Source organism: Triturus cristatus, chromosome 6, assembly GCF_964204655.1.
Source record: "Triturus cristatus chromosome 6, aTriCri1.1, whole genome shotgun sequence".
In the NCBI taxonomy this organism is placed as follows: Eukaryota; Metazoa; Chordata; class Amphibia; order Caudata; family Salamandridae; genus Triturus; species Triturus cristatus.
The window spans coordinates 514,627,831-514,652,211 of record NC_140589.1 but is presented as its reverse complement, the minus strand read 5'-3'; the positions used below and the strand labels follow the sequence as shown (position 1 = coordinate 514,652,211).

At 43.5% G+C, this 24,381-nt stretch overlaps 1 protein-coding gene across 1 annotated transcript; it reads right to left on the bottom strand.

The window, feature by feature from the left end:
* Positions 1-17,674: 17,674 nt before the first annotated feature.
* Positions 17,675-23,626, bottom strand: LOC146817354 (potassium voltage-gated channel subfamily KQT member 5-like). Its single transcript, XM_085609201.1, has 2 exons — positions 22,841-23,626; positions 17,675-18,604 (listed from the first exon to the last, which is right to left on the bottom strand). The coding sequence occupies exons 1-2, from the start codon at positions 23,212-23,214 to the stop codon at positions 18,547-18,549; spliced, it is 432 nt and encodes a 143-aa protein (XP_085465327.1). The 5' UTR covers positions 23,215-23,626; the 3' UTR covers positions 17,675-18,546.
* Positions 23,627-24,381: the final 755 nt, after the last annotated feature.

The window sequence follows — 24,381 nt, the reverse complement described above, 5'->3', positions numbered from 1 at the left end:
ATTTCACACCCAAATTCCTAGTACAGGAACCAGGTATTGGTGGTGTCCCCATCTCTGATGGCCACCACAGTGCTGGATCAGGAGCTAAGCCCTTGCCAAAAAACAAGACTTCAGTTTTTCCGGCATTGAGCTTTAGTTTATTAGCATTCATCCAGCATGCTATATCTTGAAGGCAGCCCTTAAAATTCTTGAAGGTATCTACCGACCGCTCCTTAAATGGAAAAACCAACTGGGTGTCATCAGCGTACGAAATCGCCTTGACCCCCCAGTTGGCAATAAGAGTGAAAAGCGGAGCTAGGTAGACATTAAACAACAGGGGGCTAAGGGCTGAGCCCTGGGGGACGCCACGTTTAATTGGCTTAGGTCTAGAAACAAATGATTGCTGAACAACTTTCTGGGAGCGCCCACTTAGGTAAGATTGAACCCAAGCTAGCACCGTCCCACCAAGACCCGCATTTTGTAGTCTCTGGATCAGGATGCCATGGTCTACCGTATCAAACGCCGCGGACAGGTCCAGGAGCACCAGGAGTGCCGATGCTCCTGAATCCAGTGTCCATTTTACCGACTCTGCCACCTCGAGAAGAGCTGTCTCGGTACTAAAACCTGCCCGAAAACCCGATTGCGTGTCATGAAGAGCACGGTTCTGCTCTAAGAACGGGGTCAATTGGCGTTGAACCATTTTCTCCAGCATCTTGCCCGGGGCAGGAAGCAAAGAGATGGGCCTCAAATTGCTAAGGTCACCCGGGTCGCCATTAACTTTCTTCCTCAGAGGGAGGAGAGATGCGTGTTTCCAAGAATCGGGAAAGATACCTGTCTCTAAGGAGGTATTCCAGATATGGCGAAGTCCCTCAATCAAAGATGGAGCTAACATTTTCCAAAACTTTGAAGGGCAGGGGTCATCTGGTGCGCCCGACCTACATTTCAATATTTCTGCTAATGCCTCCTGGTGCGATAGCTGGGAAAAGTTTAAAAGTGTTTCCCTCCCGCCACCATCTGCAGCTGTTTCCAATTTTACCGTGGCCTCGGGGGGAGTAAAAGAGTCATAGACTTTAGAGATTTTGTCGTTGAAGTAGTCAGCGATTTTTTCGCACCCTTCTGCAGAGGCTGTAACCTCGAGTTCACTAGCCTTGGGTTTAAAAAAGGATTGAACTACTTTAAAAACTTCTGTGCCAGAGTGGTTCGCATTCTGAATGCGTGCTACAAGGTAGTCTCGTCTAGCAGTTTTCAGAGCCTTATGGAGTTCTTTTGTCGCTTTTTTATAAACCACTTTGGCTAGATCACAATAGGCTACTCTCCATTGGCGTTCCAATTTTTTACAATGACTTTTTTGCTCTTTCAGGGACGCGGAGAACCATGGCGCCGAGGGAGAGCATCTATCTGGTTTCCTCATTCTAATTGGTGCGACAGCTTCCATTGCGTCCCCAATCCATTTGTGCAGAATAGCTGCATCTCGAGTGGGGTCGTAGGATAGCTGAGGGTAACTCTCGCTCAGTATGGGGCTTAAGGATTCCGCCGACAGTTTCTTCCAGTCTCTTTTTTGCACCATCTAAATTTTTTTTGCTAACTTGACAGTCGGGAGAGTAATTGAAAAGGGAATTAGGGAGTGGTCCGACCAGATCAGTGGTAGTGGGGGCCCTATTACGGTATTTTGTATATTCGAAAAAATAAGGTCTAGCGTGTGACCAGCCATGTGTGTCGGAGAACGCACCCCTTGTAGGAGGTTAGCCCCCTCTAAGGATGACACAAGTTGCGCTGCTTGTACGCAATCTGGGTCGTCTACATGTAAATTAAAATCACCTAAAACCAGAAAATTCGAATAGAGCACTGATTTTTGGGCAATCAGATCGCATAGAGACTGCACGGCCGTTGCTGCACATGCAGGCGGTCTATAAATAAGAATGCCAGCTAGGGCAAATGCAGGGGTAATCTGGAAGCAAAAATGTAAGCCTTCAATACCATGCAGGAGCAGCGAGGCAGAAGACACAAGCTCCCAGGAATCTCTAAAGATAATCGCTACCCCTCCACCTCTTTTTCCCCCTTCGCGGTTAACAAAACATATTTTGAACCCTGGTGGGGTAGCAAGTGAGATCGACGTTATTGCATCAGCGCTCAACCAGGTTTCTGTAAGGAACAGGGCATCCCACTTCTCTTCAATTAAAATTGACCAGATCTCCTCGACATGTTTAGGTAAAGACCTGCAGTTAACCAATCCCAAACTAAGTGCAGCCCTCTGATCGGAGAGAGAGCTTTGGGAAGCCTGCCCCCTCCCCACCTTACTTTGAACCAGCGTCTGACCACATTCTATGCAATATTGTGGCAATCGGGAACGAGCCAGATCAAGCTGATGTGCCCTCCTACAGACAGCGCCCTGGAGGCTTAAAAGTAACTCTCGTGACCACCGTAGGTGGCTCATTCCAACCATCCCGGCAGCGTGGCTGGCGCTGGCCGCGCAACGGACGCGGACGGGCGCAGACGGGCTTGCCTTGGGCGCGCCTTCGGCGCGCCAGCAGCGCGCCCGCTGCGCGCGTCCGCTGCGCGGCCGCCGAGTCTCGCCCATCATATGCCCCCTGCACCGGAAGTACTGTGGGAAGTGGGCGGAGTCGCGTCAGTCCCTCCGCATCAATCGGCACTGGTATGCCGTGACGGAACGAGGACTGCGACCCGCCCAGCTACTAGCAACCTCAAGCAGAGGCCCCCCAGAAAGTGACAAAAGTGCAGCAGCAGCGATAGTAAGTACAATGAAATAAAAGCGTTTTTTAAAACGTTTAAAAGATCGTTTAAAAGGATCGGAACTAAACAGACAGACACATAAATTCTGGCAGTATCAATCAAGTTAAAAATTAGAACTGGCAGTTTTTGATCACCACACACTCAACTCGAGCTACGCGGCCGCCGAGTCTCGCCCATCATATGCCCCCTGCACCGGAAGTACTGTGGGAAGTGGGCGGAGTCGCGTCAGTCCCTCCGCATCAATCGGCACTGGTATGCCGTGACGGAACGAGGACTGCGACCCGCCCAGCTACTAGCAACCTCAAGCAGAGGCCCCCCAGAAAGTGACAAAAGTGCAGCAGCAGCGATAGTAAGTACAATGAAATAAAAGCGTTTTTTAAAACGTTTAAAAGATCGTTTAAAAGGATCGGAACTAAACAGACAGACACATAAATTCTGGCAGTATCAATCAAGTTAAAAATTAGAACTGACAGTTTTTGATCACCACACACTCAACTCGATCCTCATTCAATACTGCCAAAAAGAAAAATATTGGCAATCAATAGACCATGTGGATAGAGACATTTGAAGATTTCTTTGATTCACTTAAAGAGACTAATAACAAAAAGATTATCAAATACCTCAAAATTCTTACTGGTGATGGCGTAAAAGAAGCCATCAACAAAATGCAACAAACTAAAAAAAAATCACATATCTTCAGATTAAAGAAATCTTGAATTGCAAGTTCAATTCAATGCCAAATGTTGACTAGGAAACATATATCTGTAGTCAAGAACGTCAGAAAGTTGACGAAACAATAAATGAATTTGAAGAGAGACTTCACACACTCATCAAGCACTGTAAGTTCAATTAATTTACTGATGAAGAGGTCATATACCTTAGGCTAATTGATGGATGCTTGTCCAGTTCATTCAGATTGTGAATGCTGAAAGAAACTTTGAGTGTGGAACGAGTGTTGATGGCTGCTAGAGCTGAAGAGAGAGCTGATTGACAAGCTGCTGACATGGAGACTGGAGGTGCCTAGAATGAATCAGTCATGAGTGTGAAAAGCAAGGCAAAGCAAAAGACTGAAGGATACAAGGTGATGTCCACACATTAAAAGAAGTTTTGCTTTATGCGTGGATTATCGTTTCTACATGAAGACAAACGTCCTGCCAGTGGGCAGATACTTAAGGGCTGTGGGAAGGAGAACCATTTTGTGACGGTGTGTAAAGCAAAAGGAAAAACTTGTGTGTCATGGCGCAAAGCCAAAATGGCCAACAGAATGTTCCAGAAGCAACATTCGATGCGCACCCACAAGACCTAGCAGTGGCATCAGGTACGACAAATTGACACACACTGAATGAAGTCCACTGTCATCTAAATCATTTTCAAACAGTTCATCTCAATATCAAGTTAAAGTTAAGAAGATGGTTGTGCCATGTCAATGTTTACTTCAGAAAAGCTTGAGCATGTCAGACTGGCTGCATGTGAAGAAAAATGTCAGTGAAAGAACAGTTGACATGGCAAAGCACCAAAGTCATTCAAACATTGTCTAAAAATAACACTGAAAGTACATGGTTGGTCGATACCTTTCATCATCGACAGTGGTGCGTCGATAAACATTAAGCCTGAGGAGCAATATAATGAATTGCATGTCTTACCACCACTTATACCATCAAACCCCAAAGTGTATTCCAGGGCTGCACCAAAACTCTTAAAAAGCCATAGTTCATTTATAGCAACGATAAAACAGAATAAAACGAAGGTGCAAGCACGCATCCATGTGCTTCAAGGGAAAGCATCAAGTGCCTGTATACTAAGCTTCCACACAGCTGCTGACATAGGAATGATTTCCATCAACTGCAATATGAATGCTGACCATGAAATAGTAAGCCAGTTCCCCTCTTTGTTTCAAGGTTTGGGAAAGCTGAAGACAATGAAATTAAAGTTGCATATTAATGAGTACATTGATTCTGTTTCTCAGAGACATAGGCAAATTGCTTTTCATTTACAAGATGCTGTTGAAAAAGAACTTGAAACATTATTTAAGCATAATATCATTGAGTGTTCAACTGATCCAACACCATCTCTCATCATAGAGTAGTGCCCAAAAAGAACAGTGAAGGAGCGGTACGCATATACGTTGACATGCGTCAGGTAGGTAAGGCATTCGAACAAGAACGACATACAGGTCCAGGCATTGCTGGCATGATAACACAACTAAATGGTGCAAAGGTCTTATCTTGCCTTGATTTAAATAAAGGTCATCATCAGATAGAACTCAAAGAAAATTGCAGGTACATTACAACTTTTTCTACACATGTTGGTCTGGTTCTATATAAAAAACGAAGTTTTGGTGTGTCATTCCCTGCAGAATAGTTTCAAGACGTCATTCAATGTATCATACAGCATGTCATGAATGCGTTCAATTAGAGCAATGACATATTGGTTTTCTGTCCTACCCAAAACGAACACAATAAAACTCTTTCACACTTATGTTGTTTACTTGCCGCAGCAGGTTTGACTCTGAATGTAGACAAATGTGAGTTCCATAAGACAATGCTAAAATTATTTTGCCATATCATTTCTGATGGGGGTATAACATCAGATCCTGATAAAGTACAAGTACGGTCAAATGCTGGTCCCCCACAAGATGTTTCCATGATGCGTTCATTTCTTGGCATGGCCAGCTACTGTTCTAGATATATATGAGGCTTTGCCACTGTAAGTTCTCCATTGAGAGAGTTGATGAAAAAGAATGTTCTATTTCAGAGGACACATGAATGTGAGAACAGTTTTAAGAAAATCAAACAAGCCACTGAGAATGCTACTGACACGTCTTAATCAGAAACTTCATACAGAGGTTGTTGTTGACGCTAGCCAATTTGGATTAAGTGCTATTCTTGCACAGCACAATGGACACCCGAATGTTCAAAGGCATATTGTGGCATATGCCAGTAGGAGTTTGCCCCAACCAGAACATGCTTTAAGTCACAGCCTGAGAAAGAAAGTTTAGCCATGGTGTGGGCATGTGAACACTTCCTTGTATTGCGGTATGAAAAGCCTTTTATGCTGGTGACAGATCATCAAGCTTTACTAACAATATATGACAATCCAAAGGCCAAGATACCTCCTGCCATTGAACACAGGGGATTACGGCTACAAGAGTACAGTTATAACATTGTGCATGATCCAGGAAAAGATCAGAGCCCTGCGGACTACGTTTCCAGAGCGCCCATTCATAGTCATGTCACTCCATCCAAGTCAGCTTAAGCTTATATCAACTTCATCATAAAATCAAACACACCAGCAGCCGTTTCGCCCAGATTATCACCGCCACAAGCAACAATAGTAACATGCTAAAGTTAAAAGATATAATTACACATCAGTTGTGGAACCAGCACACTCGACCTCTCACCAGTGAGAGTGAATATCAAGAATAGAGAAATGTCAAAGATCAACTGTCCATAGCTCAAGAGGGAGTTATATTGCAAGGGTTGAGAATCTTGATTCCAGAGAGTCTGAGGGAGGAAATGATCAAAGTTGCTCACAAAGGACATAGGGGAATAGTTGCCATGAAACGTGCTTTTCGAGACCAAACTGGTTTCCATATCTCAACGAATGAGTTGAGAAGGAATTAAAGGCTTGCCATCTATGCAACTGCCTATCTACAAAAGTTTCTCAACACACCCTAAACATGTCAGAACTCCTAAACATGCCTGGGACAGAATAGCCATTTACTTTTTTGGTCCATTCAACAACGGACATCACCTAATGGTGACTGTGGATGAATGCTCAAGATTTCCAGTAATTGAGGATCTCTCATCCACCACTGAAGAACGAGTCATTGAGAGACTGGATGACATCTTTGTGACATGGGGTGTTCCAGCCATATTAAAATCTGACAATGGCCCGCCTATTGATCGCCAGGAGTTCAAAGACTTTTTAAAGCATATGAGTATAAAGCATAATAAGAGCACTCCTCTGTGGCCGCAGGCCAGCGAATTGGTTGAGAGGTTAAGAAGTATGTTAAAGAAAGTGGAGCTGTGTGCTACACTTGAAAAGCTCAATTTACAAACTGTGTTAAATTCTACATTTCAAGCTTACTGTTCAACACCTCACTCAACCACTGGTGAAAGGCCGGCAACATTGATGTTCAGGAGAGCACTGACAACCAAGATACCCCATTGGGCCAATCAGAGAGAAAGAGATGAGAATACCATTCATACGAGGGACTTGGGTCAAAACAAAAAAGATGAAGATATATGCTTACTGAAGACGATACGCAGAAACATTGTCTTCCAGAGAGGAGACAGAATGCTTGCCAGGCAGATGCAGAAAAGAAAATCTAATGCTCCCTTTGTTGCAGAACCTTTCCAAGTTGTGTCGACCAAAGGACACATGGTGACTGCACAGCGCCCTGAGAAGTCTATTATCAGAGACTCTTCTCTCTTTTGGCATTTGATTCATAGTTCACCAGATCTCCATGGTGAAGGAGAGACTGACTCTGCAACACCAGTGAATTCTGCTGCCTTTTCACCATCCCCGCAGATCTTGGATCATGATGGTGGCTGGTCTCAACTTCACATGAAATGGTCAGGTCGAGCCATTACAAAGCCGAAGAGATTAATTGAAGAGATTTAAAGGTATATATGTGTGTATTTTTTGTTGTAAAAGTGACAAGTTTTAATTTTACAGAGGGTGCGATGTAGTGTCCTGTGAATAAACAATGATATGGAACCCTTTTTGCTCCTATTGAACACAATACAGCTATGAGATAATAAATATGTTTTGCAGTGAAGGCTGTTTTAGAATGTTGAGTTCACAGTTACACACAGACAAAGAAAGATGTGTATTTCTAATCTCCAGGTGTGGCATAGTTATCGGCAGGTACCCCAGCTGGGAAGACACTACAACAGCTTTCAACTTCTATGCAGATGCAGAGAAGTAATTGTAGAACCATGCATAACATGGACTCTTCAAACCCCAACGTTCTATGACAGAAATGGTTACATTTCCACTGCAAAGTTGTACAGTATAGATGTTCAATCAACTAAGTGCTTTATCCCAGGATTGACCTGCCTTACAACCCCCTTATTCACATTTAACGAAGATGAAATGAAGAATGAAGCATGAAATAATTGTTTTATCCATTGGTATCTAAGACTCTATATTGGATGGCAAATGACCGGGAATATTACATCAGTTATTTGGATGCTTGATAATTTGCCTTGCATATTTTTTTGAGTGTTTTTGAGTGCTTCACTTTTGTGGAATTTATTACATGGCCTCTCCTCATTATTTGCCTTCCCTCTTATTCACTTTCAAAGCTTGGCTCTCTTCTCTCTGAGAGCCCTGGAATTATTGTATGACATAGCAACAGTGGGAAGCAATTTATGGTTCCCAATATTGCTGTGTCATACTAGTTAATAACCAGATTAAGAATGTGGCATTCATACTAATGGCTCTCAGTAAAAACCAGGTATGAGAAATGAATATATGATTTTATCAGCATGTATTGCATGTAACTATATTCTATTAGCATAGTAAATAACTTCCTAGGTTCAGTGACCCGCTCTGCCCACTTTTAATGCCCCCTTTTCACCTAGGTGCACTTTTCAAAATCTAATGCAGAATTGTAGTTAAATGCCTGTACTCCTAGCTATTTCCTTATTACTGCTAAATAAGCATTTCCAAAGACATCATTTCACAGTAATTGTGCTTAAGTAGAATATAAGAATTCATCTAAGTGCAGTCTCAATAAATTCATGTTAAATTAACGTACAATAAACAAGCACAAAGCCTGGAGAATTCACTAACTACTGAAAGAAATCTGGGTTTATTTCAAAGTGAAAGATTTGAATTTTCAAAACAAAAAACTCAGGACACATTTATTTTTGTTGTTGTCTTTTATGCTTTAAAGATGTAAGAACCTCAGGAGAGTTTTTTTTGTATAAACATGATCAGTTATTAAACTGTTTGTTCAGATTAATGGGTGGTAAGGTAATTTTAATAAATCCCTTGGTTCTAGGTATGGAAGTAGACATGTAGCCATCAATATTGGAACTGATGTAGTTTGCACTTTTTGTTGAAAAAAACAAATTTTATTTCAACAAAAATATTGCAGTAATAAATGGCGGAAAACAATTATTGACTACGAGCCCGATTCACAGAACTAACTTAAGACAAAATCCTAAACTTACCACCATTTTGGTATTCACAGAAGGCACTTACTCATTTTGGTATTCACAGAAAGCACTTACTCATTGGTGAGTAAGTGCCTTCTGTGAATACCAAAATGAGTAAGTGCCTTGTGCGAATACCAAAATGGTAGTACATTTAAGATTTTGTCTTAAATTAGTTCTGTGAATCGGGCCCACAGTTCTCATGGAACTAAAGAGGAATTACTTATAATGGATTCAACCTCGCTTACATTATACATTCGAATTCCCTGCAACTTCGAAATTAAAGTTGCATATTAATGAGTACATTGATTCTGTTTCTCAGAGACATAGGCAAATTGCTTTTCATTTACAAGATGCTGTTGAAAAAGAACTTGAAACATTATTTAAGCATAATATCATTGAGTGTTCAACTGATCCAACACCATCTCTCATCATAGAGTAGTGCCCAAAAAGAACAGTGAAGGAGCGGTACGCATATACGTTGACATGCGTCAGGTAGGTAAGGCATTCGAACAAGAACGACATACAGGTCCAGGCATTGCTGGCATGATAACACAACTAAATGGTGCAAAGGTCTTATCTTGCCTTGATTTAAATAAAGGTCATCATCAGATAGAACTCAAAGAAAATTGCAGGTACATTACAACTTTTTCTACACATGTTGGTCTGGTTCTATATAAAAAACGAAGTTTTGGTGTGTCATTCCCTGCAGAATAGTTTCAAGACGTCATTCAATGTATCATACAGCATGTCATGAATGCGTTCAATTAGAGCAATGACATATTGGTTTTCTGTCCTACCCAAAACGAACACAATAAAACTCTTTCACACTTATGTTGTTTACTTGCCGCAGCAGGTTTGACTCTGAATGTAGACAAATGTGAGTTCCATAAGACAATGCTAAAATTATTTTGCCATATCATTTCTGATGGGGGTATAACATCAGATCCTGATAAAGTACAAGTACGGTCAAATGCTGGTCCCCCACAAGATGTTTCCATGATGCGTTCATTTCTTGGCATGGCCAGCTACTGTTCTAGATATATATGAGGCTTTGCCACTGTAAGTTCTCCATTGAGAGAGTTGATGAAAAAGAATGTTCTATTTCAGAGGACACATGAATGTGAGAACAGTTTTAAGAAAATCAAACAAGCCACTGAGAATGCTACTGACACGTCTTAATCAGAAACTTCATACAGAGGTTGTTGTTGACGCTAGCCAATTTGGATTAAGTGCTATTCTTGCACAGCACAATGGACACCCGAATGTTCAAAGGCATATTGTGGCATATGCCAGTAGGAGTTTGCCCCAACCAGAACATGCTTTAAGTCACAGCCTGAGAAAGAAAGTTTAGCCATGGTGTGGGCATGTGAACACTTCCTTGTATTGCGGTATGAAAAGCCTTTTATGCTGGTGACAGATCATCAAGCTTTACTAACAATATATGACAATCCAAAGGCCAAGATACCTCCTGCCATTGAACACAGGGGATTACGGCTACAAGAGTACAGTTATAACATTGTGCATGATCCAGGAAAAGATCAGAGCCCTGCGGACTACGTTTCCAGAGCGCCCATTCATAGTCATGTCACTCCATCCAAGTCAGCTTAAGCTTATATCAACTTCATCATAAAATCAAACACACCAGCAGCCGTTTCGCCCAGATTATCACCGCCACAAGCAACAATAGTAACATGCTAAAGTTAAAAGATATAATTACACATCAGTTGTGGAACCAGCACACTCGACCTCTCACCAGTGAGAGTGAATATCAAGAATAGAGAAATGTCAAAGATCAACTGTCCATAGCTCAAGAGGGAGTTATATTGCAAGGGTTGAGAATCTTGATTCCAGAGAGTCTGAGGGAGGAAATGATCAAAGTTGCTCACAAAGGACATAGGGGAATAGTTGCCATGAAACGTGCTTTTCGAGACCAAACTGGTTTCCATATCTCAACGAATGAGTTGAGAAGGAATTAAAGGCTTGCCATCTATGCAACTGCCTATCTACAAAAGTTTCTCAACACACCCTAAACATGTCAGAACTCCTAAACATGCCTGGGACAGAATAGCCATTTACTTTTTTGGTCCATTCAACAACGGACATCACCTAATGGTGACTGTGGATGAATGCTCAAGATTTCCAGTAATTGAGGATCTCTCATCCACCACTGAAGAACGAGTCATTGAGAGACTGGATGACATCTTTGTGACATGGGGTGTTCCAGCCATATTAAAATCTGACAATGGCCCGCCTATTGATCGCCAGGAGTTCAAAGACTTTTTAAAGCATATGAGTATAAAGCATAATAAGAGCACTCCTCTGTGGCCGCAGGCCAGCGAATTGGTTGAGAGGTTTAGAAGTATGTTAAAGAAAGTGGAGCTGTGTGCTACACTTGAAAAGCTCAATTTACAAACTGTGTTAAATTCTACATTTCAAGCTTACTGTTCAACACCTCACTCAACCACTGGTGAAAGGCCGGCAACATTGATGTTCAGGAGAGCACTGACAACCAAGATACCCCATTGGGCCAATCAGAGAGAAAGAGATGAGAATACCATTCATACGAGGGACTTGGGTCAAAACAAAAAAGATGAAGATATATGCTTACTGAAGACGATACGCAGAAACATTGTCTTCCAGAGAGGAGACAGAATGCTTGCCAGGCAGATGCAGAAAAGAAAATCTAATGCTCCCTTTGTTGCAGAACCTTTCCAAGTTGTGTCGACCAAAGGACACATGGTGACTGCACAGCGCCCTGAGAAGTCTATTATCAGAGACTCTTCTCTCTTTTGGCATTTGATTCATAGTTCACCAGATCTCCATGGTGAAGGAGAGACTGACTCTGCAACACCAGTGAATTCTGCTGCCTTTTCACCATCCCCGCAGATCTTGGATCATGATGGTGGCTGGTCTCAACTTCACATGAAATGGTCAGGTCGAGCCATTACAAAGCCGAAGAGATTAATTGAAGAGATTTAAAGGTATATATGTGTGTATTTTTTGTTGTAAAAGTGACAAGTTTTAATTTTACAGAGGGTGCGATGTAGTGTCCTGTGAATAAACAATGATATGGAACCCTTTTTGCTCCTATTGAACACAATACAGCTATGAGATAATAAATATGTTTTGCAGTGAAGGCTGTTTTAGAATGTTGAGTTCACAGTTACACACAGACAAAGAAAGATGTGTATTTCTAATCTCCAGGTGTGGCATAGTTATCGGCAGGTACCCCAGCTGGGAAGACACTACAACAGCTTTCAACTTCTATGCAGATGCAGAGAAGTAATTGTAGAACCATGCATAACATGGACTCTTCAAACCCCAACGTTCTATGACAGAAATGGTTACATTTCCACTGCAAAGTTGTACAGTATAGATGTTCAATCAACTAAGTGCTTTATCCCAGGATTGACCTGCCTTACAACCCCCTTATTCACATTTAACGAAGATGAAATGAAGAATGAAGCATGAAATAATTGTTTTATCCATTGGTATCTAAGACTCTATATTGGATGGCAAATGACCGGGAATATTACATCAGTTATTTGGATGCTTGATAATTTGCCTTGCATATTTTTTTGAGTGTTTTTGAGTGCTTCACTTTTGTGGAATTTATTACATGGCCTCTCCTCATTATTTGCCTTCCCTCTTATTCACTTTCAAAGCTTGGCTCTCTTCTCTCTGAGAGCCCTGGAATTATTGTATGACATAGCAACAGTGGGAAGCAATTTATGGTTCCCAATATTGCTGTGTCATACTAGTTAATAACCAGATTAAGAATGTGGCATTCATACTAATGGCTCTCAGTAAAAACCAGGTATGAGAAATGAATATATGATTTTATCAGCATGTATTGCATGTAACTATATTCTATTAGCATAGTAAATAACTTCCTAGGTTCAGTGACCCGCTCTGCCCACTTTTAATGCCCCCTTTTCACCTAGGTGCACTTTTCAAAATCTAATGCAGAATTGTAGTTAAATGCCTGTACTCCTAGCTATTTCCTTATTACTGCTAAATAAGCATTTCCAAAGACATCATTTCACAGTAATTGTGCTTAAGTAGAATATAAGAATTCATCTAAGTGCAGTCTCAATAAATTCATGTTAAATTAACGTACAATAAACAAGCACAAAGCCTGGAGAATTCACTAACTACTGAAAGAAATCTGGGTTTATTTCAAAGTGAAAGATTTGAATTTTCAAAACAAAAAACTCAGGACACATTTATTTTTGTTGTTGTCTTTTATGCTTTAAAGATGTAAGAACCTCAGGAGAGTTTTTTTTGTATAAACATGATCAGTTATTAAACTGTTTGTTCAGATTAATGGGTGGTAAGGTAATTTTAATAAATCCCTTGGTTCTAGGTATGGAAGTAGACATGTAGCCATCAATATTGGAACTGATGTAGTTTGCACTTTTTGTTGAAAAAAACAAATTTTATTTCAACAAAAATATTGCAGTAATAAATGGCGGAAAACAATTATTGACTACGAGCCCGATTCACAGAACTAACTTAAGACAAAATCCTAAACTTACCACCATTTTGGTATTCACAGAAGGCACTTACTCATTTTGGTATTCACAGAAAGCACTTACTCATTGGTGAGTAAGTGCCTTCTGTGAATACCAAAATGAGTAAGTGCCTTGTGCGAATACCAAAATGGTAGTACATTTAAGATTTTGTCTTAAATTAGTTCTGTGAATCGGGCCCACAGTTCTCATGGAACTAAAGAGGAATTACTTATAATGGATTCAACCTCGCTTACATTATACATTCGAATTCCCTGCAACTTCGCAAACATTTAGATAAAACTTTACAAAACATTGTTGAAAACATAATTAATCTCCAACTATATGGTGAGGAATTGTGCCAACGAAAAATAAAGAGAAAATAATTCTCAACTATGAGGAGTAACTTGCCCAAAAGGGATGATTAAGAATTAAGGGCACCTACCAAGATCAATTACTATGCGTGTGCTTTCAGTACATACTTTTTTGCTTTTTAATAAAGGTATTTTTCATTAGATTTTATTTTGTATAGGACCCCCACATATGTTTAATCATTGACATTTGCTCTACTGGAACAAGTAAGAAATTAATCATTTGAAAACAAGAGGGGCTATTGCAATGCTAAAAATAAAAATGCTAAATTTACAAAGCTCCTGCTGAACTCATGTACTCAGTAGTATATAAACAATACGCTGTCCTATTAAGTGCCGTTAATTGGAAACATACCATATTGTGTCATATTATCTACATATCTGGGAATTGGTATCTCTTTTTAATTCATTGGCAACATTGGAAAAAACATGGTAGTCAATTATGTTTACTTATGTGTTGGTGCACAAAGACTACCACACCAACATTTGATGTATTCCCATGACTAGCACTATAACTAATCTGAAAGACCGCTGAATAAATGGAAAACATGGTGGCATATTTCATGTGAAATCATTCTTTCAAGCGGCTTGTTCTTATGTGGAGTTCTAGCATGGTTCATACGGAGTAAAATCTTTTCATTAAACGTAAAGAATACAAATATCAATTTAGAGAAATTGTAATTACTTCTTTATTCCCACACATCAAGATATATAAACTTGACTTAATACATCCATTTGACATATTTCCTTATGAGTTGTCAAATTTCTAACATTCAAATTACTATAGTCCAGAAGTAGAAAATATAGTCCCACAGGTCTTATATGCATTCTTTCATCAACATCTTCATGGGTTATGCATACCTTAACTAAAGTTACTTCAACTGTTAGAACATTTTGACCAAATGTTAGTTTCTGGAAAAAAACAACCGTTTTGGAGGCAGAAAATAACAAAACAATCAACAGCATGAATTGGACAGTGATGAGTGATAGAATGAAGCAATTACAGGTTCCGAGCAAACAATAATTAAAGAATTTTAAAAATAGAGGAGCATAAACTTCAAGGAGTGTGAGTCATTGTTTTGAAGCACTGTGAGGTAGAAAAGAATTGAGAAAATAATTGGTTGGAGAACAGTAAGTGGTATCTAAAATTCAGAAATAACAGAATGTGTAGCAAGAATGAAAGGGAGAGGAGTGGCATATTTATGAAGTGAGGCAGGGTGCTGCCTGATTTCTGTCGGAGGACGCAGCGGGAGGTTATATTGGTAAGTGTGTAATTGCAAAGGTGACAACATGGAGAAAAGTCTACTGAAAACAAGGGAGTGCAAAAGGATGCCATAACTGACTACACCATAACTCGACGATCTGATCAAAACTTGATGGAATGGAAAAAAACATAGGGACTATTTCCCAGACATTGGGAGCGCTGATTGTATAGGCCAGTTGTGGAAAGCGGAGAAGGTGTGTTCATCATTGGATCCAACTTATGTACATCCCAAATAGTAGCGGAGACCCACCTTACAAGACTATGGGGCTGATTACATTGGTAGACGGACTTCATCATATCGGGAAGTGGGACCACCCGACCTACAAGGCGGCGGTCCCACAGGAGGAATTACGATGCGACTGCCACCACGGCGGTCGCACTCCCGATATTTAACATTGCGGCGGGTGCTGCTCCAGCTGCAATGTAAAAACGGCACATGTTACATTTCCCTGCACTACGTGGCAGGCACCATGTGGTGCCTGCCACATGGTGCAGGGAAATGTGGGGGGCACCTATGCCCCCCAAGTTGAAAACCATACTGATCGGGGGCAAAGGGGGCCTGCTAGGGGTGAAACACCATGGAAAGGCAGGCGGGGATCCGGCATCCTAATCAGGCAGGCAGTGCCTGCTAGGCACCACCACCATTCTGATAAAGGGGGCGGTCTGACAGGCAATCGTAATGATTGCTACTGTTGGACCCGTGGTAGTGGGGCTTTCCGCCAGCCAGCACACCGCCCGCCTTTACAATCTGGCAGTTTGGAAATGGCCTCATGATGACGGAGAACCCGCCTGGTGGGTTCACCGCCATCGTAATCAGGCCCTAAAAGTCAACATCTTGCGTGCAGGCCATTAGGTTGTTTTGCAAACAATCAAATAGAAAAATACCATATTCAGATATTAATGCTTCAAAGTGAAAATACATATTCTTCTGCTCAGTCTAGGAACATGTCCAAGTGATTCACATTCACTCTTACACAGCAGAGTTGGCATCTCTAGTGGGCAAAATTGCCATTTCCAATTAACAGTGAAATTGGCCCTTTTAATTCTATTGGTAATTTACTAAACAGTGTTGGCTGACAGCCACACTTACAGTGCTGCATTATTCGGATTATAATCTTCGTGAAATCTGATTTCCTATATGTTCGCAATTGATTGTTTAATGTTCTAATGTGATATTCTTAAAGTGCAATGTATTTTATAAAAATGTATACAAGAATCCAAAATTTGTATTGCTTGTTCTGTCTTGGAAACATGCTCATTATTTTCTGTACTAAGAAAACATATTAGTGCCTTATTGGAAACATTTCGGAGCAGGGACAACGTTATGTGTGAAGTCTTTCTTCCTTTAATGATTCAAATTGCATCACTCTCGCTCTTACCACATTTGTTGAGTGAAATTCAGCAATGTATAAATTGAAGTGTTTTCTCCCATTCACAATATAATTGATGAGCATAAGGTGCACTTTGGAACAGACAGAAGACAAATGGATGGAATCGTTTGGACAGTATCAAACTGTACTACCCAAAAGATTTTCAATGGCAGCCATTTAATTAGTGAAATTTGACTAAAAATTCGAAAATGAGTTCAAGGTGATGTAGATACTACATGCAACACTATGGGAATGTATGACATGTATGATATTTCAGGGATTTTCCAGCATCAAGGACTATTTCATAATTATTCTAGTTTGTAAACAGTGAAAACATTACTTGACTTGAATTGAGATATTATCTAGCGCACAGGTCTATGCAAGCTGTATTTAATTTAACATATAATATCAAGGTCACGAGCCGATTAGTCATTTCATCTGCATTAAATGAAAATATAAACAAGCGCGTTATATTGGTCAACAGCTTCATGCTTTGCTGCTAGAGAACCACATTTTTCTGGGCAATAAAGGACATTGAATTCTGGACCCAACTAATCCCAGTGCTAGATTATCTGACAGTTATTATAGGCCACGCCCTCTTGGTTCATATTTCTTATCCTAGTGGGAGGCAAGTTAATTTATGCATTCTGTTTTTCGTAGAGAAGCCACGCGCTACCTACGATACAGTAGATGAATGGGAGTTATTTAACTATCATGGCGAGGGAAAATATAGTAAAATGTAATGTTATTTATTAACATAATATTTGTCATAAAGATGCACAGTGCTGCTGCTAAACTTCAAATGTGGCTCTCCAGAATCCCCCTGACTGCCTATGGAGTCCCACAGCGATAAATACGTCTTATAGGCAAATAGTGTTACAGTGTCTTTTTTCAGACTCAACCTTGATTCTGGCTATTACTGCAGAAAACTGACCAGAAATTCCGTTTGGGGACCATATCCTCATCAAGACCAATGGACGTGTTTCACAACAACCACCTTGTACATGGACCAAGGCCGATGGGCACTACCACTTAGAAGCAGCACTTCCCGCTCGAGCTGTACAATAGAGAAATCTCTAAACAAGGTGGAATTCAAGAGCTTTCTCAAAGTAAAACTTGCCAAGTTCCAATCAATATAAACAGCCCGTCACAACAGTTATACTCACAATAGTATCAGAAAAGTAAACACTGTCGACACTGAATGATAATCCGAGAACTGCAAATGTGCTTGACATAAATGTTTAATTAATGTAAATTCCTCCCTGCCAGACCCCTACCCACGTTGCATTTAATGATGAACAAGCAGGGTTCTAGGTTGCAGCATTACCAAGATCAACCTCTCTATATGTTGCACCATCCACCTCCTTCCAAGTCACCTGACTGCATAGCAACTGTGTCCTCACATCTGCAACCATCACTCCTAGCATGGCCCTTTACAATTGTATTAAGTGCCAAACGCAGAAACACCATGGTGGAAATGATACAGGATTTTATTTGAGCTTAATTCTCAGAAGTGTTCAATAAGAGCAATAAGGTGTGCACACAAGTTCCACTCCATTTTGCACGTGTGAAAACCAAGTGTACGTGTGGTTAAATTGGCAGTTGATTTGTCACGCTCATGCATTCTTGGAGCCGGGACCTTGGTCAATTCAAATAATATACTTGAAAACAATTGTTGGCAAAAATAAATCCTACGACTGCAAACATAATGTCCGAATGGCATGGAGCACAGTGGCAACTGTGCCATAATGTATATTCATGTTATGCATTGGTAGTGCACCATGAAGTGTGGGTGCAAGGCATCACACAGTATTGCAGATTTCTAGACCAAATAGTTCCATATGTTTTCAAGGTAATGACGCAATCATCCACTTCCCATCCACTTCCTGCAATGTTTGCGCCTCGAGTCAGAACTCCCTCCAGGGATTTCAGTTCCTAAGAGGAGGTTTCTTGTGAGCTTAGATATTAGAGCGACACTACAGAGAAACGTGGACATAATATGGGGGCTCCAAGCACCTCAGGCAGTCTCGGGTTGTATGCAACGGTGTCATCAGAAGTGGTGGAGGAGTGTGGGCATGGTGGAAGTGGTGAGGGGCTAGGAGGCAGAAGTCGTGAGGCCAGAGTACAGCTTCATCCAATTGTGATCCTGTTGGTAAGGTTGGCAAGATACGAACACTCTGCTTTGGGGCTGAAAATAGAAGTACACAGGGCAATTTGTTGACAGGCTAAACAGGTGTACTGGTAGTACCCAACAAAAGGCGTTATAATGACAAATATATAGAAAGTTAAACCATCTGTAGGGAAATATCACAACAAAATAACGGTTATGGCCTAAATTCTGCCTGCACACAGTTAATTCCAGACGTTATCAAATGTGCTCACTCTTTTGGGCCAACCGAAAAAACCCAAATGTATACATACAACTCCACAATTTTGAGGAGCACAATAGAACTTTTCACGAAAGAGTCTAAAGGGATCTTTTAAAAAACACAGAGTTTATACACTTTTTGCACTAAAGCAAATGACAGCAAAAGAATTCTATTAATCATATAACACACAGATTATTTTCACAATCGGATTGTTTTTCATCATCTTTGTTCAAGAATTACTCAAATGTTAAAATAAAAACAGGATGACAAATCCAATATGTAAACAGCCTATGCGTTTCGTCCCTATTCACATGCGACTTCTTCAGGGCAGCATTCAAAGTCGCAGGAAGTCTTATCTTCAACCGCCAGTGGGCCACGATGGGACCAAATAAAAAACACACACACACACACACACTGGTCCGTTCAAACCAGGCCATCTGGCAGTGCCTGAGTGCCCAATAGGTCAGTCCAACTCTGACAGGCTAGCAGATTCCATTCACTGGCACACAAGAGGAGAACCTTTCTGGGGTATTCCGGTGCTCCTTAACCTCTGACAATATCATCAGGAGAATGTATGGTCCACTTTACAAAATCTGAAGACCAATCAGACTTTATCACCATCTAGTTATAGGCATCATCTGGAGAATGATGTCACAACACTTTAAAACCCAAGCAGATGTCAAACAAAGCAACATTCTAGAAAGTGAATTGCTAGTAATTGTTAAAGATGCTGCCCAAAGTTAAAAAACAAAAATTCTCTAAAAGAATGGCAGTTTTAAGTATTGAGTCCACCGGAGGGAGATTACACTTAGGGTGCACTTTTACGCGCTGCACCCGGCACAAAGAGGGACTGCACCCTTTTACATACAATGTGCTGCTGTCAGCTGCCCTGGGTGCAGCACATTAGTGAAACACAGAATGTCTGGGTGGGGGTCCCATCCATCCTTTCTGAGGGCACCCTTGGGAGCACACTGACTGTGTACCATCTCTTGGTGGCATGCAGTCAGTCGCAGGCACAGAGGCAAAGTGCTTCCCTCTTTAGCATGGAACAATACCCCCAAGCTAATGAGAGAATGCCCTCCCCTCCCCCTTTATAGAGCACTGGCAGTATATGTGCGCCAGTACTATATGCATTGCAGAAGGCGCCACACAAGCATCTACCTAAGGAATACTGGGGCACGGTACGTAATGTGGCCCCTATATCACGATGCAGTTTTCTGCTGCTGTGGGGTAGAAGGGGTTCTAGACTTCATTCTAGAGTCTTCAGCTCTTACATTAACATGAACAATCGCCAAGTTAATGCATGTTTTTGTTGACATCAGAGATCAGAAACACAGGTCTATAGTTGTGTCCGTGTTTTCAAGCTCCATTGTCAGAAAAACAAGCATTATGTAGGACAGGTCACCTCGGGCGCATAGAGCAAGCACACTTTGCACAGCAGATTGAACAAGTGAGCAAAACGACCACTTAAAGGGAATGGCGACGAAGAGGGTGGGTCCACCACCAAGAATCTGCTCGATCTGTCGGGATATGCGTGATCAACCCACACTTTCCGCTGCACAGAAGAGTAAACTCGAAGAAAGCCTCGTGTCGGGGCTCTCCGCCCACTGGAAGACATGTACTACGCTTTTAAACATGGTGACTGCCAGCGGATGCCAGGGCTCCGCACAACAATCCGGGCTGCGGGCTACAACATATCAGTGTAAAATATTGTTACTAGGGTTTGTGGCTAGAGAGCTGGGGCCGGGCATCGCCCTGGGCAGTGCCTGGCACGGCTTGTGGATGGGCGAGGGACCAACGGTGTAATGACCGCAGAGTGAGACAACGGAAGGCTGCAAGGCACAAACTGCACCCCAGGGCGACACACACGAGGGGACACGGGACCTGGGTTTTCAGAGAAAGATGATGCCTAATCCCACACATTGAATGTGTGTAAAGGACACTGATCGACGGCGCGCGCCACGCGAGTGCTGCTAAGACTATTTAGAGTGAAGTGAAAGGAAACGGGTGCACGTGGCTGTTAGAGAGAAAGAAGCAGCCGTTCCGCTTTCTTCAAAACTAGGAGAGTCGCGGTGTACACGCACACCATGCAGGCACTTTTGGAGCGCACGGAACCTTTCATAATCGTGATTCGTGCCTCATAGACCTGTAAATCGTATCTGCATAGCATAGCACTTACTACCCCTTGACGAGAAGCCGAAGCGCTTTTTCATTGCAGTGAGAGAAATCGGAAGCCCACGGGGCAGGATGGCAAAGAAGAGGATGTGGTGTAACGATCTGAGCTGCCGACTTTGGAACTGGGGAACCAGGTTAGAGTATTGGCATGGGCTCAATTCCCTGTGATTCTAGGGAAATCAGTTAATCTCCCCGTGCCTAAAAACCGAAAATGCGCTACATAAAATAAATAAAAACTAGTTTGGGATGAATGATAAAACAAATTGAACTGCTCTTAAAATGATTTAAGGTGTGCAGGGGAGAGCACTACAAGTGTCATGGTATGTGAGGGTCGGACGTTTTATACTTGTTAGAGGCATCCAGTGCCATGCCAAAGGTGGCATGTGCCCACCAATGAGGCGATACTGTATTGAGGTTAGTTGGAGCAATTACATCACGGAATGGCTCGGGATATTCCACACACAATACGTTTTCGGTATCAGAGCTAGCAGCGAATAAATGTTTTTCACAAGAGAACGTGTTAAGTTTACATATCTGGAAAGGCCTGTGCTTAGAAGGCAGCAGGCGAGTGCTCCGTCCCCAGTTTACCCTGCCTTCAAAGTGCCCGCAGTGCGCCTCTGTCCAGCCATACAGTAGCCCTGTCTGCGGTGCTGAGCCCAGCCTCTGGCTGGCACTTCCTACCCTCGGAGCAGCATTCTGTGCCACCAGCCTCGGAAGGGCCGGAATCAAAGGGCGCATTCATGGGTCTAATTTAGCACCTCCCCTCCTGGCCGCAGGCTGTTCCCTCAGTGCGCGCAGGCACACGCCAAACACCGACCGTGGCGCACACGGGCCGCGCACACTTCTCACTCAACACGGAAATCTCTCCTACCCCATCACCCCTCCCTCCCGCCAGTGCGCGACTGAAAGGGGCAGCGGCAGGACCGCTGCATCTCTCTCCCTGGCGATAACGCGCCTACTTCGCTCTGGTACCTCCTGGCTGCACACACCGAGCACACTTCTTGTGTCCATCGTGGTATTTAGGGTACATTCCTTGTAATTCTGTACTTTTTTTTAGCATATAAATACACTTGAGGCCATGCACGCGCTGCATGAGACAATAATTCGCCAGCATATGCAAAACCTACAACTGTTTTCTCTGCCGCCAGAGCATGTGCGCGGCGCGGTGGCACCTCGCAGACAGCGCGTTGCCCCGCACGGTCCTTTGCGCTGCCTCACAGCGCACGGTAAAGTATGCATAGTTAAGAAAGACACGTTAAATGCATCCATCGCGTGGCACAAAGTACAGACAATGTGGAAAAGGCAACCACCGCACTGCAAGCGTATACATTTCTAAGTGTCTGGGGATGAACGGCGAGTTTCAGGCATAGTGGTTAAAGAAAAGCACTGTATAGTTAAAGTTGGCTTCTCACAATGAGCACAACTACCGCGTGGTAAACGGAAAATGAAGAGGCGCTCTACCGTCAGGTAGGATACTTTAGTTTAAACAAAAATATCTCCGACTACACCAAGGCAGCACCCACTGATAAAACTCAGCATAAGCCAGCAGAGTCCTTCGGTACATTTCATAGTAAGCCGAATTGAGTCACAACTAACGGCCTACGAAAAGGCACCATATTTCTAGGTGAGATACATCAAAGACAAGCAGGCAGAGTGCATCACGGCAAACACCATATTGTAAAATTAAAACACTGACAACTGAACTTCGAGATACAGACACTCAGGTCCTACTGTGAGGGGGGAAGCAGTAAGCACGGTACAGTAAAGACAGTGTATGCATAAACGCCGCGCGGGGAACTTGTGCACCTCACTGAAGTACAAAAGTCCCACCGCAGTACAGCGAAGTTCAACCACATAGCGCCTAGAGGGCCGGTACTCACACGAAGACGTGGTAGATGAAGGCCCAGGCGCGGGGTCTCTCCAACACGTTGTACAGGTAGTTCTGCAGCTTGCGGTACTTGACGTTCCGGCGGCAGCTCTGCGAAGTACTGTAAGAGAGCGGCTTCCCCAGCAGACTCATGCGGGCGCCGTGCTTACCCCGGCGGCCGCCCTCGGGTGGCGCGGCCGAGCTCCCGGCGCCCAGCAGCAGCATGCCGTCCCCACGACTGGAGTTAAGAAGCACCCGGCTCCGGCCAGACTCCACATCCTTCATGCCGTAGCGCTCCCGCCCCCCGCCGCGGCCGCTGCTCTTCATCCAGAGCCCGGGGCTGCCGCCACCCTCGTCCCCTGCTCCTCCGCTGTGGTGGCGGGGCATGGCGGCATCACTCCAGGAGGTTTCGGCTGCCCCGGAGGCATGCAACAGGGGCGGCCAGCGGCTACCGGGGCCCCTGCCGCGGGAGGAGGATCCCCTGGGCTGATTCTCGGACGCAGGGGCCGGGCGCGATCTCCAGCGGTGCAGAGTGGCGGGCAATTAGCGCCAGCAGGGCAGCAGCACCCTCGGGCACCGCCTGCCCCCGCAGGGTGAGGATCCGCACAGTCCCGGGGCTCCCGCGGCTCCTCCACACCTTCTCCTGGCAACTGTTGAATAGCTGTCCTCGCAGCTGAGCAGCGCAGTCAGTACCCGTGAGTGGGTCTTTCCGTGCTCCTCCCCACTGGCTTCGGTGGCGCTCCGGGCAGGTGGGCGCTCGCTGGCGTCCGGATCCTCTGGCTCTCCCCTCAGATTCACCGCTCCAAGCAGCCGCGGCGAGCTGTTGCGCTCCTTGCAGAGGGCGGAGAGCCCTGACAGCGGCGCGTCCACGCCTCCCCCGCTGCTCCGGGGTGTGCGCGTTGTCTTCGGTGGGCGAGGGTAGCCCAGTGGGACAAAGGGTCACCCGAGACCCCGTGGAGCTCGGACGTGGTCCTTGTCCCGCGCTGCCCTCTAGCCGGGTTCTAGAGGTACTTTGGGTACTTGCGACGATCAGTGCACAGATGATACCAGATGTGTGGGGTTGTATTGAAGAAGCACTTCGGTGCGTACAGCGCAAAAGACTGCAAGCTTCTCCGACAACATCCCCGACATCGGGTACCCTTGACGAGGGCATCCCCAGCCGCACGGACACCTAGAGATCTGGCCCGGGTTTATTCTTGTCCAATACTGTGTTCTGCACAGAAGTGAGACTTGCACCCTGACATATACGGCAGTGTAACTAAAGACAGATTACACAACCTCATTATGCTTAGTTGCATACACCCGACACGTGGAAAGCACGGCAGACCGATTAGAAATACATTTAAAATGATCCCACCATTCTGTAAGCACTATAGTAGTCCGTCCGCCAGATGCGCCTATTGCCCCTTTAAATGTGGAGTAAACTTGCTTGTGAGTGCACCCACTGGACTATTAATGACGTCTTGGCCGGAAATACTCAAATGGTCTTGCTCTAGTGGCAATACAGGTGCAAAAAAGTTTGACGCAAACGAGATTTACCTTCAGTTTCTGGCG